This window comes from Anopheles coluzzii, chromosome 2 (assembly GCF_943734685.1).
Source record: "Anopheles coluzzii chromosome 2, AcolN3, whole genome shotgun sequence".
Taxonomy (NCBI): domain Eukaryota; kingdom Metazoa; phylum Arthropoda; class Insecta; order Diptera; family Culicidae; genus Anopheles; species Anopheles coluzzii.
In genome coordinates, this window is record NC_064670.1 from 51,262,393 (window position 1) to 51,284,858 (window position 22,466).

Consider the following 22,466-nt stretch of genomic DNA (forward strand, 5'->3'; position numbering starts at 1 on the left):
GTCAAGCGGCGTCATTGAGCTTGACACGACTCGTGCAGCTCATATTGCATTCAGTACAAACACGGATAATGGAAACACAATACAGTACCGTTATGTTTTAACATGCTTTTATGCTGGTCTCCTCAAATATCGTTCCTGTGTTAACCACTTCATATGAAAATAATAAACGAATGTTTTATTCTGTTTTTTGCTACACATTGTTCATGATTTTTTGCTGAAGCAATCCCTGTAAATTCGAATTCTAGTATACAATTTAATTATTTTAAAATGAACTTTAATTTATACGCTTCAACCGAACCAATATGCTGCTATCCCTCTCCACAGATAAACAGAAAACGCTTCCTTTCATCTTCGACTTTCATAACGAAATTAAAATTTCTCGTCAACAGTATACGACCCACATGGAGCAAAAGGTCTTCATCGACTGATAACATTGTGCGATGATATGGCGCTCGTATCGCTTCGCATCAATTACACCGCCCGATGGGAGGAGCTCATAAAAATGGCATCGTTATTGTCACTTTCACTCAAATGGCGCACGATGGCGCTCATGGTAGCTTTGCCGCACAGCCAAGGAAGGATTTTTCCCAGTCCTCCCAGTCTGCCTAACAGCACTGCCTCGCACATCCCGCAGCCAGGCATACAACAACGGCTCTGTACCGCGTGAAATCTAATCTTCACCGGTCTTGCGGGTGAGCCTTCGCTACGTTTCGTCGCGCATTCACACTTGACTAGCAGCGACATTATAAAAGGTCGGTAAGATCATAAATGCGTCATCGTGAGAAGCAATCGAACGCAAAAAAGCAGCTTTTTTGCTGTTGATGCTGCTGGCGCGCGAGGGAATCCTCGCCCTCCCTCTGCGGGACCGTCGGCGCGAGACGAGCCGGTGAAGATGGAGAAATAATGGCCTCGTGGAAAGGCATAAAAGTTCGATTTCATTTCCCGTCCGATACGGGCACGTCCGTCGGTCGACCACCGCAAAGCGTACACTCAACGCGTGACGATGGGTAGGCAGGTGGGAGGCAGCTGAAACTTGGTTCCCAGCCGAAATGCGATGCGTTTTTCAATACACCAAAGTTATGCGCCATAAAAGTTATACATTTCTATCGGTGATCGCGCAACGCCGCTTCTTTGAGCGTTCGCGGTGGGGAAATGTTTTTACTTATTTTGCTCCGGTTTTTCCATTCCGTGCGCGACAACCATCGCGTCGCACCTCGCGGCTTTCCATCGTGCCAGCGGATGCCAGCGCTGAGGATGAAGGCATTTTCGCCAAACCGAGCGTACGCGCTCAAGATCGTGCCAAGGACGTCAGCATCAGCACGATGGCACCATTATACCGAGACACTCCAACTCTCGAGATATTTATTGTGGTTTTCAAGATCCTGTCCCCATCCTGCCCCTTGCGGTATGGGCATGGAAAGCAAGCGGGACTGTTAGTCTACGGGATGGATGGCGATGGTGCCAATGGAAAGGGAAAAGGGTCGTGGCTCAACCATGAACCTTGTGTGAATAGGATATTGAAAATTATGCAACATGGAAGAAAGTTTTCCATAACTTCTCGTCTCCTATGCGCGACATTCGAAACCTTTCTTTCCGGCACCCGTCGGTAGAATAATACTTTTCGCTTTCGGAGAAGGGACCAGAGGCGGTATGAGACAGCTGCTGCTGTTGTGTGCAGGAAAAAGGCGATTTTCCAATAGAAAAAATTTAACAAGCATCTTTCCGACCGTTCGCCACCGTCGCAAGTGTTCGATTCCGGTTGGGCTGCGCGGTATTTTTCTCAGGGACTTTTCCGTGCGTGAAGGTTGACAAATGCATCTGGATATGGTAACAGCTTATGCCACAGACTGTGTTCAAATCACAAAGCAAAGAAAGGAAGAGTATCGGGAAGGCAGAGAGAAAGAGAGTCGTTGGAAGTAGTTGTTGCGATCCACGTATTAAAAGTTTGTGTCCGCTGTTTGGTTGTGGAATCGGTGTGTACATGTTTGGTACATTTCCGCTATGGCATTTATTTATTCGCCTCAAGAGTTTCTTACAATGTACAGAAATAGTTTGCCTTTGGTACTGTTAGTTGAGAAAAGAAAGCTTGTTTTGACAAGCTTGTCTGTATAGCATTAAAAACATTCAGCAAACAGCTTGAATTGTTTGTAGAAAGATTGTATCAGTTGGTGAATCGTTTCAATGAAAGCAACCGTGTGTAAAGCTTGTCCATATGCAATAGCAATAGATTTTATCTTATTCATAACTTACGAGCTTATCACTTCATGCCTTTGCTAACCCAAATGTCTTGCAACGGCCTATTGCTTAGAGCTGCTGGTTAGAGCAATACGGAAACAATATAGCCACAAATGCAACTCATCGATAATTTAAGCATCGAGAAGCAACCGAAACAATTTCACGACAAATGCAATATGTTAAAGTTTACCAAACCTGCACCATTTTCTTCTCTAACTTTTTCCTCTTTTCATGTTCGCGATAGTTTCCAAGAAACAAACATGACATTTTACTTTGCTTCTATGTTTGCTCCACAAGTTTCATCTTCTCTAGCAAACTCTCAATAGAATCCACTGCTCCTCCGTACATTTTGCAACAAACAACTGAAGATAACATTTATCACGTCCGATTTGATGCCAGAATCTATTTCAAAGTGCTTTCGGAGGAAAAAGAAACCCCGGATTTGCTAACAAAACATGCCGAGAAACATGCGTTTGACCGTTGATCTCGGAACGGTCTCGTACGCTACCTAGGATTAGTCAGGTGGGCTGGGGGGTGGAGCACGGTGTAGTGTGACCATCCATTTGGGATACACGTTTTATGTTTCTTCCATTTCCTCGTCGGCGCCTACTAACTGGCGGTGCCTGGTGAGGGTCAATCGATGGAATGTGCCTGGCTTCCGTTTCGTTCCGATAGAAAATGAAGAAGGGAATGCTCTTCTTTCGTTGCTCGGATTTTGTTTAGTAAACCCTTGCTTTCTCTGTTCCACCAGCTGTGTAAGGCTTCTTGCAAAAAAAAAGAAGTCAGCTAGGGTGCAATCGTTGACAAACAATCGCTCGAGACGCTGGTGCTGGGGAAACGAGCCCTGTTTCTTGCGTTCAATCAGCCGGAAAGAGGTGATCTTAACATTGCCTGCTCTTGATGTCTGTGAGTTTGTTTTGTTGTGAATGAGGCTTGCATAGGACCGTGGGGAAAGGAGAGTAACGGGCTGGAAGGAACTAAGTTTTCCTCAATACCGGATCAATCAATCCTGCCAGCGGTTCAATGTTTTCCTTCCATTAGGTCGACCCACCGCCACCGGTAGCAAGAGGAAATAAGGAAAAAACCAATGAGATAAGCACGAAGAACAGGAAAAACAAATCGTTTTCACAATGGAAGTCACTACCGGACCGTCCTAGACGGTTACGCTCTCCGTACCCTGGTCCTGCCACGGCTCATTCACTTTTGCACGATTGTTTGCCGGGGAGATGATGGCCAAAGCGACCATTTCTTGTTCCATTACTATCCTTGCTGCATCCGTATTTGATGGCCCGGGTCGCACAAGAGCAGCGAACGAGGTCGCTCCGGGGTCGTACGGAGCCCCGGAACGGATGGGAAAATAATCAATTTAACATAAATCGATCTGTTGAATGAGATGATTATTTGCAGCGCGCTCTGTTCCCAATCACCTCTCGAATGATTGCAGATGATGGCTGGTTGAACGGTTTGTCGCACGAGTGCAAGAGCAAAAAGATCGATTGTGAGGACCGGGCGAGCTGGGTGTGGTTGGGCGCCCCAGCTAACAAGCACAAACAGACGTAAGTGGGAGGTAGTTGAGAAATGCAACAACGGAAATGAATCGGTCAGATCTCGTTAGTAGAAAAGTTTGAGGTCACAACGATTAGTGCACCCGGCCACGGTTACTCTTCTCGAGACCGTTCCACGGGGCGTGGGTCAGCTGGACGACAAACAGCTTGACAGTGCTATAAGCCAAACGGCCAGGAATAATGCGACGGGATAGCAAACAGCAGCCCCGCCCAACGATTGTTACTGTGCCTCGTACTCGAGTGGTGAGTCCCTGCGCGTCCACCACCGGATTTGCAGTCACTGGCAGTCATGCGACAAACTCATTCCGCTTGCTTTCGCCCTTCATATTTACGCTTGCTCAGCGGGTCCCGGGTGGGGCTAGGGCTCATTTACCGGGGAATGAGTCGTTCGACAGAATTATTCCAGCAGGAGCAATACAGCAGCAGACCGAGGCCGGCTGGGTGAAACTTTTGCTTCGCCATTCACCGGCTCTGATTACAGTTTTGTACAGTTTGTCTTCACTAGAGACAACAGCGGTGTGAAAACAAAACCTACACAAGGAACATTAGTACTGCCCCGGAGGGAAAAGTCAGAGGCATAATGGAGAGCAAAACTTTAGCATAAAATCGTTTCTTTTGCTGTGCAAAAATGCAATTATCAGCTCAATTACTCTGCTAGCGGGGAAGTGCACTGTCTGAGCAAATTGAAATTGAAATTCATTTTTTTATGATTTGTGTTGCACTATGTTGTTTGAAAGAGGACAATTTAACAACTTTATCGTTTTCATTGCTCTTTTGCCCAAACCCATTGCCTCCAATCGAAACCAACATCAAATTATGACAAAACAAACGCCCTTTAATAGAGCGATAAAAAGTCATCGGTCAATCGTCAAACTCAACACCTCGTGACGAAACGCTCTACGCTCGTGAAATCTCATCCGGGCAAGAGTTCGAAAAGACTCTAAAAAGAGTAAATAAAACTCACTACTTTACGGTACATGGATCGTTACGCCGCAGCGAACGAACACTTGATGACTTCTTGTGGCCGTATGTAATGGAACAGCGTGCACAAGCCCCGGTACAGCGACACAGGCAAGCTGAAACGAGGAGGTCCGTTTAATAAAATCAAAACCAGCTAGCAGAAATCCCCCAAGAAGCGACCGAGGACGACAAACCCGTCCAATTCCCTGCGACTACGACGACGGCTTTTCTTCCGTTCGACTGGCGTAACGCTACGCATGGAAGGGGCGGACGAATGGGGGAAAATAACAAAACTCACATTATTACGTTATAAATTTCCACTTTAAAAGGTTATCTAAGACCAGATGGCAAGTACCGATCCGCCTACAGTGCAGTGTGCCCGGGACGCCCGACAAACTTGTCTTCTTGAGGCTTCTGCCACACCTACGACATTTACGCGGCAACTCGATGACTGGTTAAACCACTGGCTTCAAGGATACTTCACCACCCCTCAGTGAGTGTGGAGGGGTTTGGGCTGCCGGCAGAGCAGATTGCTTCCCATCGTAAGGGGTATGTTTGTAAACGGTTTAGGTTATTTTTATTCCATCAACTTTTCACTCACAACATCACACTCCCCCATTCTGCTGGATGTTGAGAACACTTTTTTGCAACAAGAATTTCGCCCTTACAATGTGTTGCGATGGCTCTGGGTAAGCAAATGTCGCAAAATGCATCCCTAGATAAATATACGATTTTATGAGTGTTCCCAAGACACCGCCATTCAAGAATCGATATTCGAGCGGTTTAATGCGTACTAAGGGGATTGGCGCAGCACTTTACTGCTGGTAGTATGTTGTGATTTGATTTTCGCTAACAGCATACTTGACGTTTTGTTATTGAATTTGGTTTGCCTAGATTTTGTCAGCAATCGGACTCCTGTGAGAAAATTTGAACGTTTTTATTCCAAGAATTGTTACAGTAACTCTATCAGTGATCAAAATCAAAACCGTTGTGCATCTTTTATTTTTTCTCAATCTATTTCCTAATAAAAGGTAGGGATTCAATCAAAAAATGAAACCCAGTTTTTCAGCTCAAATTTTTATTTGGTGATATATTAATATAGAATATTTTTAAAACATAGTTTTTTTCAATCTTTCTAAACAGGAATCCAATCCTTTTTCCAGGCTGTCATGATATAGTCATCCAATTAAATAGCAAAAAGTGAACTCAACACCCGTTATTAATCACAATTCCGTGGATGATCAAGCCACACAATTCTAATTTGTTGAATAAACATCAAGTTATGTTAAAATGCACAATTTTCAAATTGCCTCCATTTGTTGTGATTTTAAATTAAAATGACACCTTGTCTCGTTATACAGATGCTACCGTGAATCAATTTATTACAGCCACATAAAGGCTCAAACCACATTCTCCCTGACATACCGTGTGGCTTGCCCATGTACGGCAAATTAGATTACGAACGATTTAATAAAGCTTCAAATGATTCCTGCCATGTGTGAGTAATATTATTTTGATGTAATTCCAACCATGCCAGTTATGTTTCGTGTCTATGTGAGCGTGTGAACCGTGGAGATTTCATCTGTAACGTTTAGCATTGCATGGCATTTTCTATGCTTTCGTAGCGGATCAGGAAATTCGGTTCGACATGGACCGAAAGCCTTGTAGCAGTGATTGGCAAGCTGCATGCTTTGCTGTTACATTTTTCACCCTCTAACTACATGTGTTGTTTAAGTCATGTCCGTCGTGCGTGTCGATAAAAGCCTCTTTGTGAACTCTTGTCAAATGTGTTACATTTATTTGCTATCGGCTGGAAAAATCTGTCCCCTGTCGCGGTATCGTCTCAAGGTGCGTGGTTTGTACACAAATATCAATTTATTATCCCACTAGAACAGATGCTTGGTTAGGAGGAAGTGTGCATAACGAGTCGTTGTCAGTATAACCCCCCTCCCCCCCCCCCTCTATCAGACCCACACACACACTCCTCATCCTTCAACCGTACCCCTCTGTTAAAGCACACAACATTCCACATGGGAGCGAACAAGCAAACTGTCCTCATAGTAGCATGGGAATTTCATAAAGTTGCTCCTTTGCGCGGACTGATAACTAGCATGGCTGTTATATCGACATAGGTTGTTCTCCTTCTCCCTTCATTCAGCTTTCCATTCCGATGGATCACATTATTCTCTTTGTTGGTCTTTTTCTCCTCGATACTCGATACAACTCAAACAAGCCCAAATAAGGTCGCCCACAGCGTGCGAACTGATGAACTGTGACACAACGGTCCTCCTTCGGTACTCGCTTACGAGCAATCTTGACGACACTAATCCATCCGGAGCAGCGAATCGAGTGGCATTCGGTCGTCAAGATGTCAATTTGGGAAGTTTTGTGACCTGCCATGCCATGTCATGTATGTTTGAACGGACCTGCGAACGGTCCCGATTATGATTGGTCTATCTTTGATTGTGTTTCTTTTTTTTTTTGCTAGACACGGAACAGATCGAGCACTCGAGACGAGTTTTTGATAACGACCTCAATGATTCCGTTCGGTCCTGAACACTCTCATGCTCGTAAAGATATGTCACTACCTTCCCGAGCGTTACGTAGGACTGTATTACGTACACTCTACTACGATTCGCTGTAGTTTCTCTTTAACGACAGACTCACGACGATGATGCTTTTAAAGCCTTTGTTTGATACTACCGCCAAATGAAGCACTGGTGCGGGTGGAGGAAACCAAAAAGGAACTATATTTCTATTGCATTGAAGTATACTTGGATGTTTAATATCCGGACGGGACGGTGTAAGCTAGTACGTAAAGAATCATCAAGCTGACCTTTATGTACTACCAGCATATCGAATTGGTCCCCGGTGGAGCGTAAAAGGCGAATCGGGCGTGGTTTTAATGCTACGAAGTACAAGCAAAGCTATTGATTCTGATTTATATTTAATCATTACACCGTTCAGTGGAATCGGCGATAAAGCGTTGTGGCTGTTGGTAAGCCTTTTCCCCAAACGACTATAGCCGAGCACGGATTCGCGCAACGCTAATGGTGATGATAAGTGACGCAGAAGGGATCGAAGGTCGAGGCAACGGCTTGGGGAATACTTTTTCACAGTCAAGTGATTGATAACTCGAGAGTAGAGCTAATGCATTGGCGTAAAAGATGTTGAATGCTTTAAAGAGGGGAGTTGTATTATTTCTGCAATAGCATTTCAATGACCAAACGTTAAGGAATTCTGGTTATATGAAGAATAGTAACAGATTATTATGCCAATTATTACTGAGTGGCTGTAATTATTCTTACTATTGAAGAGCAACCATCAGTGACTATAATTGATTTATATATTTAGTAGCAGGTGAGTCAGTCCTACGTTTGAGAACGCAATACAAAGTTTGTACCCATGACGGGCATGTTGTTAAGTCGTGCTAATTGTCGATTTTACCATGGGACCGGCACTGCAATTACTCTACTCAGTGGCTCTTAAAATTAAATGTTACTAAAATAAAACAATCTCACTCCAATGATTTCTCATTAATCAAAAGCAAAGACAACCTTACAAGAATATTTTCTTTATGTCGAAGAAGTTATGCGTTAGTATTCGCTTACCTATAATTGTGAGATTTACAACACTGTTTCTAGTCTGTGCTACGATAAAATCCACACGACATCGATACATGCCGCTGTCGGTTTCGCGTACATTTTGCACCGCCAGTTCACCCGGTTCCTTTTCGAACTGGAAGTAGGCTCGATCACCAAACATGGAGTCGTCCGACCAGCGTTTCGCCGATCCCACTTCCCGTCCACGTGTATCAGCACTGCAATGAAATTAAAATTAAACAATCATTAATCAAATATCCTTCATGACATAAAAATAATAGAACGTCGGGAGACACGATTGATAGACGTTGTGTTGAAGATATATGTATATATATATATATATATATATATATATATATATATATATATATATATATATATATATATATATATATATATATATATATATATATATATATGATATCTATATATCGAAAAAAGCTTATTTCACTGACCGATGAAACCACCGAACACAATCGTCAGGCAATTTCAAAAACAGTAAGCTTTTCCAAAAACTAAAATCATTTTCTTTGAATTCATACAATTTCAAGAGATTGTCATCTTCCATCACACAGTTGCTAAAAATAAAATCAAGCACCACTCAGCGTTCCTTGCTTCTAACGCACAGTTTGCTGTATTTCAAGACAAATCTCAATCAAAAACTGTGATGCTGTGTGCGCGCTGCCTTCTATCGTCCACCTACAAAGTACCGTGTGTCCTCGTGGGAGCGGAAACTTCCTTACGATCCTAAGGTAAGACCACCAAACACGGACCGACACTTCAGACTCTCGTAAAAAAGAACAGTACACCGAAGATGAATTATTTATTCACACCTTAAGAAAAAAAATCCTCACGAACGAGAGGCAAACTCATCACGGCATATCGTCACGACCTTTCCCCACCCAAGGAGTTGAGATTGCTGGCCGGCCGCGAAAGGACAGCAAACCAACCCAGGAAACATGATCTACATAATTGATGAAGAATTGATTGAAGTGTTGCGAAATTGAAGTATAGCGAGAAACATTGTCGTCACCCGCAGCCGATGATGCGCAATGTCATCTACTATTGCGCTTATTTGGAATTGTTTGTCCACCGACCGTTTTCGGAATGCTGGGTGCGTAGTGTTGGATCGAAGTTGGGTTGACAATCGGTAGAAACAATATGATTTACGCTTTCTGTGTTTGTTTGCACTGATCCGTTGGTGGGTCCTTTTTCTTATTGGGATTAAATAAACAACGACCATTTTCAAATTCTCCTAGCAGCGTAATTTTGGAAATTTTTGTGTTGTTTTAATTATTGACTGTCATCTCGTGATGTAAGGTTGTTGCAAACATTCTAATTAATTTAATTAATTACGCTAGGCTTATTTGCATAAGAGTAACTTAAAATTAAAAACTTTTAAAATGATTGCAAGATGTTAATATTAATAAGGTATTTAACCACAAATTTGTTAAATAAGTAGATAGGTGAAGTTTTCTATGGAAGGGATGTTTGTTCTAGAGTTGGTTAATCCTTTTACAAACTTGGCTTTCAGTGGCTTATTAAATACCCTTAGCTGTATAGTCAGGTCTTTACATGGGGAGTGCGGCTCATACCGTAACCTGAAGACACGAGGTAATGAAGTTGACAAATGTTGACAAAAAACGCGAAAAAACTGACGTTAATGAAAACATCCGAACAAAAACGTTTATTTGACGCAGTTGTGATCTATTCCGAAGGAAATATTACTAATATGCGTGTTCCTAATTGATTTTTGTTGAACAAACTATCTATCGATATTCAAAAGACACTTTTTATCATATGCATTTTATAGTTACAGGGTTATTAATGTGTAAATTTTAAATGCTGTCACGAGAAATTTCTTGTTGAAGAAAAAAATACATACAACAAACAACTTTTGACAAAGTTGACACATTTCTCAATGGTTTGTTTATTAGATGTAATAAACATCAAAGCATAAAGAAAGCTTCAGTATAGTAGCATTTTGTTAATATGCGTGACATCTACACCATACGTGACAAGTTTTGTTCATATAAATTGAAGTATATTCATAAAACAGGTAAAGAGTTCTTCTTTTTATTCAGAAGGAATGACTTGTATTGTATTGTGCATGTGGAGGGTTGTTTATTGGGCTGTAAAACTCTGTACGTTGCCTACAAAAGTTAAGTTTAAGAAAAATTCATTCATCAATGGCCGTAACAATAAATAAAAGAAAAAACAAAAGAAAAGAAAATAAATAAAATAAGGACTATGCTATGATTTCATAAATAGTGGTGCCCTTCATAACGAGTACCCTTTAGTTTTTCGTAAAACGAGCAAATCTAAATGCTCCGCAAATACCTCTTTAAAGAAATAAAATCTCGCATAACGATCAATATCATTTATGATTCTGGTATGTTTTTCAGTGCCGATGTGAAAATAAAATCACAATCGGTTAACATTGAAAATTTCTTTGATTTTGATTTTTGCTTATGCAAAAGAGAGCATCGATACTTAGCTTCGTGTAATTTGCAAAAATTGTGTAGTATATTCCCGTTTGTTGATCAATGTATTGATCGTAATTTGGCATAATTTTAATGTATCCTAATAGTTTGTAACAAAAACAAAAATAAAAGAAATGTTTGCTGAATTTTTAAAAATATACGATGTCCCGTATTTTTTATATGTGTCCCGTTGTTTCATCAACTTCATCTGGTCGGCCTAATTCTCTTTAACATCCGTATTATGTCAGATAATCCGACAACATTCTATACTTCTTCTTCCTCCTCTTCTTTGGCACAACAACCGTTGTAGGTTAGTGACTTACTGATTACACATAGCAGGATGATCAATCTTACGTATGGGGGCATGGTCCATTCGAGGCTTGAAACCGTGACGGGCATGTTGTTACGTCGTTCACGTCACGTTCACGTTCACTGTATCACGAGACCGGCTTAACATTATATACAGAAGTAAAAAAACACTTGTTGCCTCATAAATATGTTTTTAAGGTTGTTTGACATTACAGACAGATGTTGAGTAATGTTATGAACAAATTTAAATGTTAAAAAGTTATCCCCCTCATGTAAAGGAGGGGCTGTTTTGAACAATAAAATTCATACTCGGCGAAATTTATGTGCAGAGTTTAAACACAGGATTTATTATTTAATCATTCATACGGATTATGCTTATTGAAGGATAATTTTCAAACGCTAAAACAAAGTTTAACACAATACATTCATATGCACTTTTCATATGAGTGTTTCTGATTATGATATTATTATCTTATTGGTGCAGTACATGTAAAACCATTCCTAAAAATATTTTTGTTTAAATTAGCATAGTTACCATTCTCGTTGTAGCTTTTTGGCAATCATACAAAATTAATAAATGATTTAGTTTGACTTATAATGTAGTTTAAATTGGAATGTAAATGTAAATTATAGAAATCATGAACGTTGCGTTTTTGTTCAGCCGCATAGTTGTACAGTCGAAACCGTTCCTCTGAAGTTTGTACATTTATTTGCTTTTATTTTTAAATTAACGTTTCTTACCCCACCATAGTGGTACACGTGTTTCAGTATTGTTTTGCGACTGTAGTCCGTAATCGGCTTACCTGTATATGGGCGATCCTTTATCTTCCCGATACCAGAGCACCAGTACGACATTGTCACCCGGCTCGTGTGTGCTGACGTTGCACGGGAGATAGATTGTTTCGCCAACCAGCGCCTCCATCGCCACGACAGGAACTGCAAAAGAAATTGAAACCAGAAAGAGGGACACACGTTAGCTAGGGAGTGAAACATGTCAATTCAGCTTGACAACCAGCGTGTGCTAGTAGCACTGACGGCGGCACTGCAGAGCGTGTCCAGGATTTATGTCAATATTTTTGTCAACTGTTTGCCAATATATCCGCATGGGAGGCTGTCGGAAATGAACGGCACCGCTGGCGCCGAGCATGAAATGTTCATTTTTTATTTTGTATGTTCTGTATGGCCGTTTATGTGTGTGTGCGTGTGTCCTTTTCAGCACGCTTCTGTGCGTCTGGGGTTCTTTTTCCCAAAACGTGGGCGTGCTTTATGCATATTACATTCGATTGTTGTTCCACTTCGAAGTCGTCCCCATTTTGACGGGAACGGTTTATCCTTTATATTTTTTGTTGGGCTTCCTCCACCCGAATGTGAGCGCGTGATGTGTTCGTTCTGGCGGTTTTTATACTCTTCAATGCCCTCCAATATCGACGATTGGATACCCAATCATGCCACTGCAGGTCATTCAGGAAGTAATGGTAGTGGCGAAGATAAAAGATTCATACAACAAAACTCAAATGAATATTCAGGATGCAGCATCCCGAAACGACGACGAGTCGAATGTCCGCAATGGGATACGGGAAAGCTGCAAATAACACATCGGCAGCAGAGACTAGTGAAAAAAAACACATACACACACACATACACAAACTTCCCAACTGATGAAGTCCGTCTCAGTTTAGTCTCAGCCATCGTTTAGTGCCACAAATCGTCCCCGAACGCTGTCGGTATGTCGCGGGATCGGTTTCCTGTTGCCCGACCACGTCTCTCACACACCTCGGTACAGCATCTCTGTGCGTGTGTTTGAAATCATGAAAATGGACCCGGGACTGGCCCAGCAGTACCTTTCAATGAGACGAAGCACACAGTATTGAGCACGCAAAAAAGGTCCATTGGGTGCTGCATAAAGACGAAAGGATTCTGAACGAGGCAAACAATCCCCGCTGGTGGAAAAATGGAACAACGCACACACATCGGTACCCATAACCCACCACGTAAACGTGATCCTAGTTACTCGGCTTATCCCGTGCTGGCACGGAAGCTAACCAACGACTTGAATTCATCGCGTTGATAAAAACAGGCTCCAAGCCCGGGCCCGAACCGTAACGGTGATCCTGTGCTGCGTCACGTCGAGGCTCGCTTGTAACCGGGATAACATCGGCTTGAGCTCAGTTAACATAGTGGGGCCACACCAGCGACCCGTGCCATGTTAACCGGAGCGTCCGTCGTGGTCGAGCTTCGAATTTTGAACGTGTTACCTGTCCTTTTTTTTAACCAATCTCTTGACTATATAACCAACCCATACAATGAAATCGGTGGAAAGGTTTTCGTTTTTTATTTTTTCAAAACATGAAAATAGAGGAAATTGACTGAATTTTACCCTTTTGAGCTTGTAGGCCATGGCCGATTTGGGAGGTGGCGATTGTTTGCAAAGTGGTTAGAGTTCGTCACGGACACTGTTTGAGATTAAATTGTGAGGGCTAATTTCGTGGTTCTGGCCACCAGCACGATTACGGTATGATGGCTGCCAAACGATTTTGTGAATGATGATTCGTGGAATTTAGATGTACAAAATTCATTTCAGCCAGGTCTAGTCACAAACAGTGTTTGTTGAGATAAGTTGTAAGTACTTGAATCCTATGTGGGATGAGAATAGCGTACAAACTCATGTAAATTAGAGAATCGAAAATTCACTTACAATTTATTAATTCGAATTTATATAATGAACATTTTTTGTCTATAACGATTAAAACTTTTGCTGAGGTGATAGGTTACAGGAAATAGCAGAAAGTTACAGGGGATAGCTCAAATTAAGCCGCCTGCTTAACCATTGTCCATCTTGATGTGTTGTTTGTGGGGAATGAATTAAGGATACAATTAGAAGCTTTTCTTTTGTTTGATGTTTAATGAATATTAAGTAAATAATGACATTATCAAGAATAGCTACGTTTGTTTAAAACCGTGTTGTGACAATTGTAGAATAAAATACGCTACTTTTAATTAATAAAACAACGTAGGGGTTTGACGAACCACGCATAATTATGTTAAACAGGTTTGTTGTGAAGTTTTGGACAGAATGCTACATTCTCAATATTATACATGGTTAAACTGTTAGTCAGAGATTTACAGATAAATTTAATATTGTACCCAAAAAGTAAGCATCATCAACACATAATAAAAAAACATATTATTTAGTGGCAACGTTACATTAACTTATTTGTAGGACGTTTCTCGTTTCCCTAGTTTATTAAAATAAATTCTTTTTTTTATTTTGAAACTTATTTTTTTAAATGTTGTGAGGTAAACGCTTTTTGCTGCGAAGAATATTTTTTTCACCCGAATAAAGCTAATTCAATACACAACTGAGTATCTTGGACCAAAATGCTTTCAATTCAACAAAATAGCATTGTTTCTTTACCCTTTAAATGTGATGTCATAATTTTAAGCCATTCCAATTCCTTCATAGATATAAAGAATTTTTTTTAACATATAGGCCTAGTAGAACTTAGTTAGTTCACATTTAACATACAATCTATCTTATGTTTACACACATACAAAATCATAAACATTATTATTCTTGGAAAAAGTACTCCAATTCGCAACATACAGCAATTATTGTTGTTATTTTCCATCATTCAATCAACACCTTGTAAAAGAACAAACAAAAACATGGTAAATAAGAATTGTGAGCTTCAGCTGAATTAATAGAGCTTCAGAAAAATACCTTTCAATTAAAGGGAAATGATAATGAAATACTTGTTTTTTACGCTATTGCTGAGTACGAGAACAAATGGTTCTTTGTAATGTCGCGAATCGCCAACCGTAACCCCCAAAAATAAAATAAAACCCACTATAAAACATTCATACTCTTTGAAGAAGAAAGAAAAACCAATCATCTATTACACGGTCCGTTTTGTACAAAATCAACCATGATTGTTGTTTGCGATCCATGGCTGGTGTTTCAGTTTTCCCGTGCCAACGCTTTTGTGCACATTGTAGATGGCCAGCCAGTGAAATTGGTGTGTTGTTTTTCATTAAAAATATCATTCCCATTTCCTGCCGGCCTTCACCGATAGGGAATCGCGATTTGAATATCGATATGAAAACCGGGATTCCCAATCGCTCATTTCTACAGTTGAGCGAATCGGTAACAATTCATGAAGTCATCAAAGAGACGGCGCTTGAAAGGCCGGAAATTGTGTCCATTGATGGGAGCTGTGGTAAAAATATGGGGAGCCAGTTTTTCGTTGGGTTAGATTGTCCCTCGGCGTAATGGATACCTCTGTTGCAAATGATTGAGTTTCATCAATTGGTGTACAGTCGCCGATTGGTACAAAACAAAATATCTATGGGCTGGATAGGCACGAAGGAAAAAAAAAGATGATCGCATTCGGGTATGGAAATGTGAAACTAAGCGGCGATAAAACAAACCCCGGGTAGGTGCGTAGCAATAGCGATATAACAAATTTATCCCACTCGGCTCACTTCTAGGGCTGAAGGTCCGCTGTAAACGTATGTACCGCTTGGACCAGTAAGGCTCCGGTCGTGTATGATCGATAGAGTCGGCCAGCCGGATGGTAAGCCCAGCAGCTAACCAGAAGGATAGGGGGTTTGCTTAAGCGGGAAAGAAAAATAACCCCAAATGGACAGTTTGGATGGATGAATGCATAAATGGAGGGACGGTTTTGTCGAATCATATGTTTAGTTATGCTGACGTCATCAGCACAATAAAAGAAGGCTTTCGGTTCGTGTTTGCTTCATCAAGTTTTTGCAGAGGCACACTTTTTACTCCACATTCGTCCGCTTCTCGCAAAGGAAAGCTGATCTTTTGCCACACACTCGCATCGCAAGGGACAAGTTTTGACCGTCAGTTCCAAATAGTAATCCATCTGGCGCGGTTCAAGTTGCTGGTTTACGATGGGAAAAATCCGGCATGCACAATCAAAGGATATTACTGAAATTACAGTTATTTTTACGACGCCTGCTAACACACGACAGATGACGGAGCAGATTTCTTTCAGAGTGCTTGTGGGTAGCGGTAAGAAATGAAAAAGATACAAAGAGCAGCCTGCAATTTGGTTCATTTAAACGAATCCGGTTGACCAGAAGCGATGTGGTGGTACCAGATGTATACATGAAACGCGGCCAGTGTGTGATGGTGTAAAACAATTTACTTGTCAAACCTGACCCAGCATTACCGGTAGTTAAATATAAAAAAAAAAGATTGATATGCTGATGGGTGATTTATGCATGGAAAACATTGCCGACCCGCATCTATTTGGCTAGTATTAAAATAAAAGCGGTTAAGTTTGTATGTTTCTTGCCAGGCTCTAACGCGAAAATGTAAAATTGAAGATTTCCAGCATTTTGTTAAACTTATAGTATACAATCATATAATATATTGTACGTGCGTGATATTATACTAATCTGTATCATTTATTTGATATTATTGAATTCTTTTTAGTCAGTCCTACCAAATTTGATCAGATGTTCCGGTTGGAAGGGGTAAGAGATAATTAGCCGAGAGTGTACTTCCAGCGAGCTATGATTTACAGTTTTGCTCAATCAATTAAAAAAAGAACATAATATTTTGAGATATTTTGTTAGCTACTTGCGTTGCAGTCGTAGCTGTGTTAGTATTTTTTGGCCTGTTTTTCTCGTTTGAAATGTGTTTTCAAACGTTTTAAGATGAAATATCCTTTCAACTTATCCAAAGCATTAATTTCATTTCACTGCTGAAATTGACGCATGCCTATTTGTCTTTTGACTTAAACATCAGCAAACAAGGAAAACCAGCCAACGAAGGCTAGTTCGCACACGAACAATTGTCAGAGATGATTTGCATTTAAAATGTCAAATAAATGACGATAACACCGAAATCATGCCATCGAGACAAATCTAATTTATGTCATTACGCTTTTTCTCTGTGACAGGTCGGGAATGTGAATATGGCAGTACAGAGGGTGAGGCGAGGACATAATGCTTTTCATTTATTATCCCCTCTTCAGGCTGAGGTTACCCTCCATTGCTTACACACAGACAGACATACACATACACCCACGTGTGATGCTCATTTTGGATATTCAATTGGCTTTTTCACACCGTGTATTATACACACGGCACGTAGCTGAAGTCGCATCATCGATTCACGTGATGGCTTTCCGGTGACTGTCACTAATGAAAATTATCACCACAAACGTTCGAGTATTATCAACGACCTCGGTCCAGATAACTCTTGCAGGTTAGCATCGGTAAGCAGTGTCACTGGGGTTCATTCAAAACGCTCAAAACGGCTCGTTTGGCTGCGCTGAAATGATCGATGCGTTTTGGGATGCACTTTATAATGAGCTGTGAATTGAAATTGCCCTATGTGATGAAGGTAAAAAATATTTTCCAACTTTCTCAATGCTTCGGGCAAAAGGTGCCTATTCAATTGATGGTCTGACAATATTTGACTCTCATAAAGACTTTTTAACATATTTTCAAAAAAAAAAATTAAAGCGAAAGCAATCATCGTTGCTAAGTTGCAAACATCTGCTCTAAATCGGTAATGAACGGAAAAATCTTCCTTTGTGCTACACCCAGCGTGACACGTTTCCAATGAAACGTCTTATCGTCTGTTCAATAATATTACCAACAATAAGCTGCTGCTGCCGCTGCTGTGGGCGGAGATGTAAGGCGCGTCAGGAAAAAGCGCGAGGAAAAGATTCTTTCCGGCACCTCAAACATACGGGCAGGAAGAAATGTTGCCTTTCATTCGTTTATTTCACTTTATTTCTGTCTTTCTTTTTCGAACATCTTTCGGCTCTCCTGCTTGATGTGAAGCGTGGTAGACAAATTACAAATAAGATTACGATTATTATTTCCCAAACGTTGAATCCGATTCTTTGCTCTGTAGAAAGGAACTGATTTTTTCCTCCATGCCTTAAATGCTACCAAGCGGCAAGACATTGTGGCGCATTTACTTCCTTTTCGCCGTTTTTTTTTTTTTTTTGGTTCACTTCAAACGAGACATTCACAACCAAACACTGAGCACTCCTTCGAACAGTGCGAGATACAGCGGCAACAGCCCGCGAGCAAAACAGGGACCAATGTTATTGATTTAGCAAATAATCTCATGGAGCGACAGACGAGACAGGTGGAACGTGGCGTCAGCCGCATTGTCGACAATCAACCGGCACCGCCATCCAGAAGCATCGAAATCAACCAAACCATCGAAAGACAATCGGTGCTGTCGTTAATGGTGAACGATAGACCAAAGCGGCGTAACCGCGCGTGCACTCACTCGTGAGCACATTGTGGGACGTTTGATGATCGTTGCGCGGCAAATCTAATGGAACGAAATGATAATCTGGCGCTCGTGATGGTATGAAACGGATCACCGACCGAAGGATACCGCCAGTTGCGACCGGATTACTCGACAGAGGGTTCCGCTATAGCTTGCTTTGCTAACAGTAATCGCGCTTCTCTTGGCTTTTCCTCGGTAGCTAAACTCCGACACTGCTGTACAGAGCTTAGGCTTGTAGAGAAGCCAAAACGTGTAGTGAGCTGTCGTCCGTAGCACAACAACGGAAACTAATCTTGTGCAGTTGTGATTTTGCGAAGGTTTCACATTAAGTTTTGGCTGTGGTTGTACGATTGCTTCTTTATTTGTAGCTCATTCTCGGTGTCTTGGTATGGTATGCAGGCCCGATAATATTAAGGCATCATTTTATCGGTTCATTGGACCGGATGCACTTTTTATCAGGAAAATGGATACCGAAAAATGGAACTGACATCTTTTTCAAAGTGAATATAATGTCACAATTATTTCTACTTTCGACCAATGAGGGATAGAAATGTGGTTAATGTTATAAAATATGTATGTTTAAAAATAATTAATTTAAAATGTTGTGCATACCGCTGGTAATATAAGGCGTTATCTAGCATAAAACGTTTCACAATATCAACTGTTACTGTTGATTGGTTTAGGAAAGTAAGAACTAATAATCCAGTTGATTAAAACAATCGCTTCGTTTTGTTTGTCCGCATCTAATCTAATCGATCAATTATTACATAAATGGTATAAAATAAAAGCGACCACCCACAATAACTGACCAAACTTGGAAAAATACTCCAAAACACTACCGATTAACCAATTGACCGCAATCAAAAGATTGCCGTCACCGTTGTGGGCAGCTCGGTTGCCCGGCTTAAGCTGACCGATCCTTTTTCCCAATTTTCGTTTGAAGTTCATTCCATCCCTTTTAACCGTTTGACTTCGCTTTACCTCATCCAAAGCATCCCGGGGTACACGTATTGTGAGTTATCCAGCCATTTTCCAACCTTTCCGAAAACCCCAGAACAGAACCGGCTATATTTCAATCGATAGCCGGTGCGATGTTGCGGCTACACGGCTTAACCTACGGGGAAGGCGCTCCAGTTAAGATGCTGTGAAATTGAGGACACAAATCGTTTGAAGCGAACCGCACAGCGCCGGGTTCATCCGTTCGTCCGCTGCCCAGCTGCCGCCCTCCCGCCGGTAAGGTCAATTAAACTTGTATTCCTCGATTTGATTGGTTCTTTGATTCCGTTTTTCCATTTCTGGTTTGTTTGAGACGAGCAGAAAGCGTTTTTGCCCCCCTCCATTTAATGCTGTAACGTCCATCAAGATTGTAATGTCGCTTGCTGTTTTCATTCCATCTCCTTACCTTGACCGAAGGCTTTGCCAGCCATGCTACCCTGGGGATAGCGTCGGTTTGGTGGTCAGTGTGACTTTTTTGTTTGATTGTATACACACCCTCCATCATAATCAGCCCGCTTGCCCCCGGTGGATGTGGTTCACATCGATTCGAATAGGTTGTCATCGTTTTTACACCGAATCGAACGAAACTTTTCAACCGGAATTGAAACGGGCAGGTTTTCACAGAAGCCCGAGAAACTTTGAAACCGAAAAATAATACGATCCAATTAAAATATAATTAGGCCAATTTTAAAAGGTTCCCTTGCGAATCCAATCGGTCCCTCGGGTCCGGCTCGAAACGGTACGAAATAATATGAAACTGCTGAACTGCCCTGCCCTGCTGTGTCCTACTGCGCCCACCCCCGAGGATACGAGCAGGTGCGGAATATTCGAGGCTGGGATAACGTAGCTAACGAACCATGTCGCTCACTGGTAGCAACATTTATGCCGGCCCTGAAACCTGTGCCAACGTCTGACGTCAGAATATCAATCAGTGTTGGACAGGGTGTAAAAGTGACGGGAGAGCGGTTGGATTGTTTGATGCTGTTTTGCAATGGGGAAAAATGGAAGGTTTTTCTTATGGAAAACGAGCGTTTCATTGTGCGGGGAATCTAATCTGAACAGAGACTGATCCCCCAAAAGGTATGTTTTTTCCTAGAACTGGATGAAAAAACTATATTTGATTTTTGTCTACAAATATTTTATCAGCTCCTGCTCCTCCCTTACCGATTCGTCACCAATGTAATGGGATTTCCCAGAATCGATGGATTTGATATCGGTTCAAACAACAAAATACAAGATGGATTGCAAAAAATGCTACTACGCAGTTCAGAACCTTCGTTGAATTGGGAATATTTAAACAAGGCAAAAGCCTTTGCAGCTTTATGTAGTAATGGAACAATTTTTCGGCAATATGTTTGCTAAATCTTTTTTTCCACGATATTTCAGAGTTGAGTCATCTAAAACTAGCCTTTTTTAAATGAATATTGTGAATTTTAGAATTTAGACTCAAACAGATGTCATAAAACGCTTTTCTTTTTTATCAACTGTCGGGTAATTTGTCGATTTTAAATAAGTCGTACATTTTTTTTTAATTTTGAGACAGTACCACTCAATTCTATTTGTTTGAAATTTCATAGACATTTACAATGGTTTTACTTTCTGTGCATCATTTGCGGAGATTGTAAAGCTTTTATGAAAGAAACCAATATGGAATTGAAACAAATAAATTGGCTGAGACACGTGTTGGCGCCATGAATCCGAACAAAAAATAGGATATAAAGAAATCATTCTCAGTTTAAATGAAAAACAATATGAAAAAATGGATCTTAAGTCTCTGAGCTAAACAAGAAAACAACTTTTTATGCGAGTAGAAGTAACGTATCGATTCAATGTGAAATATACGTTCGCAGTCCTTACTGAACGTGTGCTCAGTGCTTGCTCGCTACGATTGTATACAAAACATCGTCTCAATAGCACATCGCATGCCTAGTTATGCATTTACCTCGTTAAAATAAGATTTTGATTTCAAGCACTCGGTTTACATTGGCTCAGTTTACGAAAATCAATATAATGGTCAGAGAGAAAATCAAAATAACTCCGCGGGGATGTTGGGAGCTTGCTGTTGTCAAAAGAAAGAAATAAAGAAAGAAATAAAGAAAGAAAAATGTGTAACAATGACAACTTTTCTTTTCGACAATATTTAAACAATATTGTGAAACCTTTGCTTTGCTGAAATGTTTCAGGATGAGTGCAATAAGTTTTTTACCTCAGTTCAATTTTGAAATGTACATTTTGTTTCGCGCTTCTCTCTGCTAACGCTACGCCATTATCATCCTCAGCTGAACAAAGAGTACATTCTCGCTATCGTACTGGCTTTTGATGTTCGATGGCAGCGACACCATCAAAGATCAGAATCAAAATTAATTAAATGGAAATGTCTTCCTGCCAAAATTTCCGGCCTTTATGCTGACGTATGCATTATTTAGTCTAACTTTGCTGTGTTGTTTCTATCGATCCGCTATGCCGTGCGATGCTGCAGTGAATGCAGTGTATGGTTTTTGGGTTTACCAGCAGATCGAAGAGCAACTGCCCGTACGGAAAGGTAATGGGTACGGAAAGTGGGGGTTGATCTAATTAAATTAATTAGCACTTCGTTTATGGGATCATTTGCGATATGGTACGTATAGTATGACGCAATGAGTGTGTGCTCTATGAAAGCTTTGTTTCGACAGCGTCCTATTAGTCTGTTAAAAGATGGGTAAGCTTTTAACTCTATTGATATTGTATCTAAAAGACACAAAGTGACTGAAAATCAAATTGTTGTTACAATTATTATCGATATCGACAAGTATTATTTGTTTTACTTATTGATTTTGAGAAACAAACAAACAATTGTCCAAAGCTTAATATAGTTTCTACATGTTTAAATTGGTGTTCTCAATTTTCTACTTCATCATGCTGAACGCGTACATGACAAACACGCCTCAAGCGTTCCTTTTGTCTCGTGATGAGCATCCTTCGTTTGTTCTACCCAATCACGAACGGCCACTTGAGCCAGTCGGTTTAGGTGTGCCACACCGAAAGACATGAA

The 22,466-nt window shown here is 40.9% G+C and overlaps 1 protein-coding gene across 3 annotated transcripts in view; it reads right to left on the reverse strand.

Moving 5' to 3' along the window:
- LOC120949810 (neural cell adhesion molecule 1) overlaps positions 1-22,466 on the reverse strand; it is a 111,700-nt gene that overhangs the window by 22,028 nt on the left and 67,206 nt on the right. For all 3 annotated transcript variants that reach the window (XM_040367340.2, XM_040367339.2, XM_040367341.2), the window contains exons 4-5: positions 11,958-12,090; positions 8,372-8,580 (exon numbers count right to left, since the gene is read on the reverse strand). In XM_040367340.2, coding sequence (XP_040223274.1) covers positions 8,372-8,580; positions 11,958-12,090 — 342 coding nt within the window. The remainder of the gene's footprint in view (positions 1-8,371; positions 8,581-11,957; positions 12,091-22,466) is intronic.